The sequence below is a fragment of the Acanthisitta chloris genome, unplaced genomic scaffold, assembly GCF_000695815.1.
Source record: "Acanthisitta chloris isolate BGI_N310 unplaced genomic scaffold, ASM69581v1 scaffold12899, whole genome shotgun sequence".
NCBI classification, from domain to species: domain Eukaryota; kingdom Metazoa; phylum Chordata; class Aves; order Passeriformes; family Acanthisittidae; genus Acanthisitta; species Acanthisitta chloris.
The window spans coordinates 8789-18899 of record NW_008693153.1 but is presented as its reverse complement, the minus strand read 5'-3'; the positions used below and the strand labels follow the sequence as shown (position 1 = coordinate 18899).

The 10111-nt window shown below is 38.0% G+C and overlaps 1 protein-coding gene across 1 annotated transcript in view; it reads right to left on the bottom strand.

Moving 5' to 3' along the window:
- LOC103810084 (splicing regulatory glutamine/lysine-rich protein 1-like) overlaps positions 1-10111 on the bottom strand; it is a 24982-nt gene that overhangs the window by 11793 nt on the left and 3078 nt on the right. Inside the window, 5 exon segments of the mRNA XM_009082969.1 lie at positions 152-266; positions 1736-1866; positions 2479-2657; positions 3800-3964; positions 5290-5405. Of these exon segments, the coding sequence (XP_009081217.1) occupies positions 152-266; positions 1736-1866; positions 2479-2657; positions 3800-3964; positions 5290-5352 (653 nt within the window). The 5' untranslated portion in view covers positions 5353-5405.

Here is a 10111-nt window from a genome sequence, read left to right as displayed (position 1 = left end):
TTCCTGGTTACTCTGATCTGTTGAGTACATGTTAGCAAGCTCTACAGGAATACTTGTAACTAAGAAACCTCAGTAACCACACCACCACCACCACCACCACACAAAAAAATCCCAACATGACCTCTTCGTGTGAAGCAAAACCCACACCTACCTGTGTTTTGAGTGCGATCTTTTCCTCCTAGAGCGGGACTTTGAGCTAGACCTGGATTCTGAACGAGAATGGGAACGAGATCGACCGCCTTTTCTTTCACTGCTCTTTCCAGACTCTGAGAGGAAAAAACCACTTTGCAGTGTAAGCTCAGAACATTTAAAGATCCCAGTTAACAATCTGGCACAAGTGGAATGTACCACATCTAGTGCAAGGGGCCTACTCTCTGCACATCTTCCTTCTTTGCAAATATCCTTCAGAAACATCCAAGAAAGTCATTGCATATACTCGTTGAGTGCAGCCATCCTGCAGCAGTACACATAAACCAGATAATTATAAACAGCTTAGCTCTACTAAGAATGGGATTTACGTTGCTGCCACAATGCATAAGATCATAACATGTCCTCCTCTTGGTCTACCATTTAATATAATTATTTTCTTTCTCTTTTTGTTAATAACCTGAGAAGAATAGAGTAAATTTAGGCATCATTTTGAAAACAAGCATAAACTATAAATAATATTTAGTACTTTCTATAGTTTAGGTATTTCACTGTACAAATATTGATGTTTTATGCCTCAAACATTGTTTTGTGGGAAGAAGGTAAGAACAGAGGAGCATGAAAAGTCTGATCCAAAGGCCTGGAGGTCAACAGAAACCGTAACAGTGACCTCACCAGACTATGGTTCAGACACCAAAAGATTGTTATTCTCTTGCTTAACAGTGATTAAATGCTAGAGCTATTTTTCTTCCAGCCTTAAAATATAACAGAAAATACTCACCTTCTCCCCCAAAAAAACCCTCAAGACTCCACACTGTCTAACCTACATAAGACAATATCCAGGTTTGTTAGTAAGAAGGATTGCAAAAAAGTTGCTGATGAAAAGAAGCAGAATCTCAACTGCAAGCTTAGGAAGTTGAGAATTGTTTCATGCTATGGTTCCACAAACAGTTTAAACCAGCATAAATTAGCACTGAAATGTCTGTCCAACCTCACACGCACCAACACCTTCCTCCTTGACTTGGCATCTCAGGGTTAGCAGGGAACAGGGAAGCAATCCGGATGAAAAAAAGTCCTTTATACAATATGTTAAATTTTATCCCAGATTCACTCTCTGATCCCATTTGCTAGGAAGATGCAAACAGTCTTGAGCCAGCATGATAAAGAGACAAAATTAACCTGCAGCAGACAAGGAAAGCCTAATACCACTGCTTTCAGAACCATGCTAGCTTGCTCTGATCACGAACTACAGCATTAATGGGTGCTAGAGGAGAACAAGACAAAGTATAAAGCCTTTTCTTCTGTTAAGTTTTGAAACACTCTAACCTTAAAAAGTGCCACCATTAAATAATGATTTAGTATTAACTTGTATTTTTTAACACATTCAATGAGCACAAGACATGATGAAATAAAAAGCTTCATTCCACTGCTTTGTTGCATGAACACAATTTTGATTATTTTCCTTTCTTCCCCCAACATATATTGTATACATTTGAGTACGTTTTCCTGCATTTGCAAATGCTCTTTAAAGTGTGTGTCAAGGCACATACAGAACGTGTCTCTTAGGTAATGAACACGACACACCTACCTGGCTCAATAGCAGCAGATATGAAAGACTGGGCTTCCCTTACTCTCTTCATCACTTCTTCCAGTTCCTTGGCAGCAGCTTGTGGTGTCATTTCAGGAGGCTTCACTATTGCATTATTGGAGTGATTTATTCTAAATCAAGGGAAAATAAAACTTTTAATTCTTAAACACTTGGAAAGGGAAAATGAAAAACAAGAAAGGAAAATGTCTCAACTTCCACACACAACTAAATGCTTCAAAGCCTAGCAAAGCTGCGGATTTGTGCTCACACTGATCTGTTCTAGGTATCTGAAATATCTTTTACTGCTTTCAAATCTGACCACTTTTAAATAAATGCAGCACACTATTTCTGTGTTAAAGTATTTTAAGTACAAATCTAGGAAGCTGTTTCTCTGTTTCAGATCAAATCTCTACATTAAGACCTGTTGATTTTCCTATCATTTCATGCAGAAAGCTTCATTAGTACTAAGGACTTTGCAGATTCTTTCACTGTTACAGCTTCCATTACCTCAAGATTAAATACAAATATATTTTCTTCAATGCTATCCACATTCTGAGAGAAATTTATGTCAAACCTTAGAATTGGAGGTGATAAAATGTTCTGGTTTGTTATCAATAGGTCTTCATATGGAATAAACACTAGTGACAGCACAGTGTGTGTGTCACAGCACATCAGTCTCATAGGTGTCTAAGGACACAAAGAAATCTCTCAATCATTGCACACACGGACAATCAATTTCTTACTTCAGTGGCCTGTCTCCAAACATAACTCCATTAAGGGCAAGTGCTCGAGGTACAGAGTTTTGGTCTGCAAACTCCACAAAAGCAAATCTCGTTGGCTGTGTCTCATCCCCTGCCATTCTCACAAACTTCACTTCTCCAACTTGCTTAAAGAACTCGAGCAGCTGATCTGCTGTAGTGGTCTGGAAAGAGTCCAAGAGCTCAGCTGAAGTAAAGTGCACAACAAAAACCACTTATCCAACATAACAGGCAGTCTAAGAGCTACAGGCTTTGGAATGGTATCTCACCATGACTGCGCAGGTGATATAAAGTTGGTAATGTTACACTTTTAGAAAGACAAGGTGCTTTCAATTCCATTATAATAAAATAGTAAAGTGTTAAGGGGTTGGAATGGACCTTAAAGATCACCCACTCCCAACCCCCTGCCCTGGGCAGGGACACCTCCCACCAGACCAGGTTGCTCAAGGCTTTGTCCAACCTGGCTCTGAACACTGCCAAGGTTGAGGCATCCACCTGGGCAACCTGTGCCAGTGTCTTAATCTCAAGAATATTCTACAATTTAACCAGTGCAGCTGCAAACCCTTAGTCCTTCACCTAAGTTAAAACCCCCAACATTTGTACTGAATTTTGACCTTTTCAGGCAACTCATTTGAAATAACTGATGATGAATTTCCTTATCCCCCTGTATCCAATCTATTGATTGTGACTTTTGATCGATTAAAAGAACAATACTTGAAGCCTTAGCTTTATCTGGATTTCTACTAGCTTCCACTTTGTTTTATCTTATCACAACCAATAACACTTTTACACTCTAGTAGCTACTCTGGCAGTCAAAAATACCCAAAATTTCATCCTTACATTGCTATCAGCCACAAGCAAATCTTTTTCAATGAACCCAATCAATTCCTGAGAAAGCAAGTTGCTAACAGACCTAACTTTCCTGTTCTAGAAAATTCAAAGGTATTTATACTAACTTTACAACTTCCACTAGGATACATCATTCCATCTTAAGCAGCTGCACAGTGCTGTGGGGGACAGCTACCATAATCTTCTGACTTCTGAGGCACTGCACATCTAGCTCAACCCAACTGTACAGATTCGGTCAACACACACAACCATAAGTGTGTTTCTTGAATATGATTAGCACAGGAGCATTCAAAATACAAACCATCATGAACAAGCAACAAAATCTAGGGATTTTTGTTTAAATCCATGTTGTCATCAACTAACAAAAACTCTTAAATACGTAAAATCAGAATTCATAAATTAGGACTTCACACCTTCCATTAGTTTTTCCATCACACACACACCAAAAAAAAGCTACCTGGGAATTCAAGTTTCCAACATAGACTGTTCTCCTGATTTCATCAATTTTGGATGGATCCACATTCCCCATAATTGGTGGCTGCGGTATTTCTCCAAGTGCTGTAATGTTAGGGTCCAAAGCTGCTGCTGGTATAGCCCCTAAAGTGCCAAGTGAAACACCAAGCTGGAAAACACAAAAAACAGGACGCACTTTGCAACCAAGCACTGTCGAGAAATATTTCACTTCTTAATATTTGCCTGCCTTGTGCATTTCTGTAAAAACAGATCTAATGAATATAGGCAATACTTTGAACTTCAAGGCTGTAGTACAGCACCTAGTTTTACAGAACAAAACCCTACCCATAAATAACCTTCAATAACTAACGTTTTCTGTGGATTATCGATTAACATCTTACCAAAGAGGTCTGGTCAGGGATATATGTGCAGTGTATCAATCACAAAACACACAGGCTTGGATTTATAATGCTTGGAGTCAATCAAATTGAGTAAGCCCTTCAGACACTGATAATGTTCTAATTTTTTTAACGCAACAAGTACCTGAACTCGGGTGATAAAGAGCTGAGACCTTGCCCAGCAAGAAGAGAAGGGAATTTGCAGTGCCCAGGGTCAATAGGTATCAATCCATCAAAGGGACCATTTGGACAAATAAAAGTTAAGCCAAGATTAATTACCGTTGAAATGCAAAGGATATTAAGTTCTTTTCCTCATTCCTAGAAAATGAGGACAATACATCTCTCATGTTTGGAACTGGAAATTGAAATCTCTGCTGGAGAATGTCATACACAAGTCACTTAAAAATCACTACAAAATTGGCCTGCTGAGTTCCTGGCTTGAATTTTATTTTCTCTACTCAAAAACGCAACTGCCTTTCCAGCAAGCAGATTTTCTAACAAGTGTGGGAGGTTCATAACAAGCCACCAGTCATTTATTACATGTAACAAAAGAAATGAGTACTCTATTTTAACTTGAAATGTTCCCTGAGTAGACCACAGCATCTTGGTGATGTCCAGAAAGGCTTACAGTGGAAAAAGGGAACTGAACAGAAGCAGTAGCAGAAAGCTCCTATGCTTTTTGTGGTAAAAACATTGTCAGACAAACAGTCAGAAACCATGTCCTAGAGCTATCGTGAGTCAAAGCACCTTACTGCAGCATTTTAATGCTCTAAAGAACAGTGGCAATGTAATTATTATGCTTTAATAACTTTGCAGAAGGTGGATATTTCAGCTACTGGACCAAATTAATGGCTCTAGGGCAGGACAATTAAAACAGGCAACAACCAAGCCCAGTATTTACCCACTGTTTTCAAAATAATAACCCGAAAGAAAAACCCAGGGAAGGCAGTGCATGGACATCTGATCAGTCCTCAGAAGGGGTACCACAGCTAAAACCCTCACTGCAGCATCCATGGATCAAATGGGTCTTGTTCTCTGAACATGGAAAAGGCTACTGAGGAAACCAGAAATCAAACAGGGACTGAATTTTACTTACTGTAGTCAAAGGGGTTGGTGTAGGTATAGGCAGCAACCCTGCACCAGGCATCAGGCTTGTCATAGTAGGAGCAGGCGCCAACAGAGAAAGAGCTTTGGCTTCATCTGGGATTTTACCTGAAGAAGCAAATGAAAGCATTACACAGGGTTGGAACCCCACACAGACGTTACTCTATGACTTTACAATTACCCTTGCATTTAAAAATGTAATAAATAACAACGAATCTATCTACCAGATCCTTACAAAGAAACAAACAAGAACTTAAGTATTTTCCTTTTACCCTGCCTCTACCAGGAAAAAAAAACACAAAAGTGAGCAAAATTTCAAAGACTAGCAATCTCATTAATGGATTATTTATTTTAAAAACTGAATAATGTATACAATTATTTAACACTTGGAGCTATGGGTCACCTGTACTGGAAACTTAATGTTCATGAACCAAACGATATCAAGCATGGACGCTTTCCCAGGGCGGAGTTTTCGCGGTGATCGAAAGTTGTGTTACACATGACAACCGTTCGTGTTGGCTGCATCACTAATAGCACACAGAACATCAGATACAGAAAAGAAGAACATTTTTTAAAGTTTAATCCCCAGAAATGGCAAATAACCAAATCAGTAAAAGAAAGAAAAAAAGAAAAGAAAAAAAAAAAAAAAAAAAGAAAAAAAGGGAGGGGAAAAAACCCAAGGTATGCGCTAACTGAAATTTGTGCTTTTCTTTATGCCTCTGGTGTTACCTAGTAAGGATGTGGAAATAAATGAAAAGTAAAATAAAAAGCTACTGAACTACTGTGACTGCACACAATACATAACTACAAGTGAAGTTAAGGGTAGAGGAGGAAGAGCGGGAAAAATTTAGGTTTGTACTGTCTCACACTCTAGTTCACCTCAGTTTATCTGAAACTTTGATAAATGAGATTTAAATCTACTGAGATTGTGGAAAATCATAAATGATCAGCTGAGAAATATGTATTTCCTGCTATTTCAACCTGATTAAATTGTTCCTGGCATGCTTAAAACGTTACCCAAATTAGATTACTAAAGGAACTCCCCAAAAGCATGAAAAATCAAAAGATTTAAGAGTCAAACAATTCTGATTACAATCAAATGCACATTTTAAATTTGAAACGCAAAGGGATTTCTACTGATACAAACTAAAAAACTAGGGAAGGAAGTTCTAATTGTATTAGGCATTTATGACATGTTCAAAATTCCTAGCGTGATTGTATATATTCTCTCCAACTGAACCCTCTGGCATTACCCCATGGACCTTAATAAAGTAAATGCTCTTACTTAAACGTTATTTTAATAATCAAGGACCACAGAAAAGCTGTGCCAGTGGCTTTTACTGCTTTGATTCAAACAGTATATGCTTCAACTAGAAAACCTCCAAATTCAGGACTTAAAAGTGGATATATAAATATTCTCATCAAGAAGCAAAGCATGAGGTAAGTGTCAAAACACTGCAGTTTCAGCTAGGTGAGTTCCAACTGACCCCACAGAAAACTTACTACTCTTAAAAAGAATTAAAAGCAGAAAGTGTTACAAGCCTGTTCTACAGATCTGCAGGAAGGACTGGGTTACAGTTGGGTATGACCAAAGGACAAAACAAATCTAAATGAAACTTAATTTATATGTAGCATGGGTGGAACACAAAAGATAAAATAACAGTACCCATTAATTTTTTTCATGCTTCCTATTTACATTTTTTTAATGTATGTTAAATTTGGAGACACCTTGCTCCTTAACATGTAAGGAACCACTTGATTTTGCTATCTAAAGGAGAAAAATAGGAAAGTTATTAGCACTCAAGAATTAGCTGTGCAATAATGACTTCCAGGGCTGTTGTAAAAAACATGCATGAGTCTAAGCCACCATCACAATGTTCAGCACTCTCCACAGATCTCATTTGGAAGTCAGGCATGCAATGAAAGGTGTACCTGATCTGCCTGACTCCTCCACAGTGTCAGGAACTTTCCTGCCTAGCATGTAGCCAACTAACAGTCTGTTGAATATACAGTTCCAGCAGCTGTGCATGCAAATTAGGCATAGAATTATGTAAAGTTCTTCTGAAAATCTAAATACTTGAGTGTCTTCAAGTGACTAATGAACGAGAACTCATCCTGAAGAGTGAGCGCACTGCAATTAAACAGATACTCATGCTGGTTTTTATGGGTCAACAGACATGGCACAGGTAAATCCAGTGGCAGAAATGGCTCCTCAAGTGGTGTGTCTGCACCACTGATTAGCGGCCAAATTAGATCCTGGGTCAGTGATGTACATAAGTATATGCCTAATTTAAGTATGCAGTTACATACAGCCAATTCAATACACACTTAACCAGGTAAACTTACAAAATGCTTAGGCATTTAGCCCCCATTAAATAGGAACTCAGGCACATAACTATGATGGACAATGAGTCAAGCTCAGAGAGGGACTTGAATAGAAGCCTAAACTATGATCACAGTACTGAAATAGCTGGAATTATTAATTTGCTCAAATGTTGTTCAAGGAATCCATGAACACTTTCAGTTAAGTTTGCCACTACAGCAGCTCAAAGAATGAATAACATGCATATGTAAAATGTAAAGTTTGCAGCATTATTTCCAGTACTATTATTACTTGGGTCCTTCAACAATGCAATGTTCCAGCTTGAATACAAAACCTGGTTGGCCAGTTCCATGCCACAAAGAAAGATTCATTTATTTTGTTTTCAAGAATGAGAATTCTGTCTATCTCTACAGACAGAACTCTGAAAATCTGCCTGTATATTCAAAGATGCTGTCTTTTCAAAATGCCCTTGGCCAGTTTCAAGCTTAGGTCAAACTTGTTAAAAATTCTACCAAACCCTGTTGTGGGGGGGAAAAAAAGAAAACCTGCAATATCCTGAAAATCTACTTCCCTGATCTTTAAACAGTTTAAAAAAAACAAATTAATATGTGAGGCCAAATAACCTCATGAGTTAAGAGGCTTTAAAATTCTGGAGTTTTATCTCCATTAATTTATGTACAAAAGGAACACAAACCCACAAAAATGCAAAACATGTAGGTTATGTTACAAGAGATTAGGACAATTTAGTTTAAGAGTAACAATTCCACTTTTAAAACATGGTATTTAAAGGCTGAATGGGAATGAGGTGAAGATAATCATTTTCTAAAGAGGGGAACAGATAACTACGCCACATCTATATCACATCCTTACAACGATTTCTTAGAAGCTCTTCTGCTTTGTAAATTACAGGTTCTACAATCATTTATCTATTGATTCTTCACTTTGCAAAGGAATCTGGAAGCAGATGTAGATTAGCTCAGCATTGCCTAGAGACACCTTATGCTTCTTAGGGAAAGCAGAGTTGTACTAAATATCAGTTGTGATTGTGACTTTTTTGTATCAAAGTCTTAAGAGCCAATCTAGTCCATAACAGAATCCATTTTGCTAAAGGCTGAACAGAAGAATCTGCATTAAGCAAGTACAAATCACAGCGATTTTATCCCTCACGTGCTCAGAAGAAATTAATTTCCAACTTTGCAGTGGAACTACATGGCTAATCCTCACCCCCAAAACTGCTTCTGCAGCAAGTGAGTTTGCTTGTTTTAAAAATACTGCACAGTTCACATCTACTCTGAACACAGTAAGAGTTTATTACTGCCCTGCTATTTTAAAACAAGGGAACATGTACAATTACAAATAAAATAATTTGTGTGATCCAACTCATGAATCTTAGTGGATTTAGCAGCAGTGAATAAAGAGATTACAGCTACTGGCAATTATAACTGGCACACCTAAATCCAACAAAGATCAGGAAGCAAAGCTCTTCCCAGTGCAGTGCAGTGCACTGCCAGAGTGAAACCAGTAGATACCAGGGCAGCTGGTTGGGAAGGGCAATGCCTGAGGCCTAGACACACCACCTTGTCCACCACTTCTGTTTCAGGGCTTCCATTTCACAAGGAAGAACATCCTTTAGGGATGAGAACCATCTCAATCACTCCAGCATGAACTGCCAGGGCTTCCGAGACTCTTGAGATGAGCAAGAAGACTCTTTTTTTTCCTCTTTTCTTTTTTTAAACCTCTTCTTGAAATAGTCACCACTGGAGCATGTCAAAGTGCAGTACATACACACACACATACATACATACACACACACACGCACGCACACAGAGAGAACTGATTCAATCTTCCCACAAATAACAGCGTTAAAAGACAATGTGTCTCACATAACACATCTCAACCAAAACTTCAGGCTGCATTTGTACTTATGAGTGGTAAACAGGTTTATTTTCTGAAAATTACAGAAACAGAAGGATGAAATCTTACTGCCACTGACCTCTCTGCAGCAAGGTTTCATCAGAAGCAAACAAGAACTTCATGACATTCAAACAGAAGCTAAATTTAAGAAATATTTATTTTAAGCTCATCATGGTAGCGATATATAGCAATTCTTCTTTTAAACAGAAGATGCAAGCTAAAATAGAAGACTCTGCTGAGCAAAACCAGCAGAAAAATATCATGACTTTATTTTCTAAAGTTAATTTCTCCAGACGTAGAAGTCTCAGCTGCCCTTTTCCAAGATAATCTCATAAAGTGCAACATATACAAGAATGTGTCTCAAAATTGGTGTATTTTTCACTATATCCTGTCTTCTGTGCTTATCTGTTGAATTTAGATGCTTAAAGGTATTCCAAATCAAACTGATCCTTAATTCACAGCATGAAAAAATCAATCATATTCTGAAATCCTGCGTATACCATCTACCATTCATAAGCAGCTTCAGGTCAACTTGGAAATCAAAACACTGTGAACCCTTTTACAAACATCATTTTTA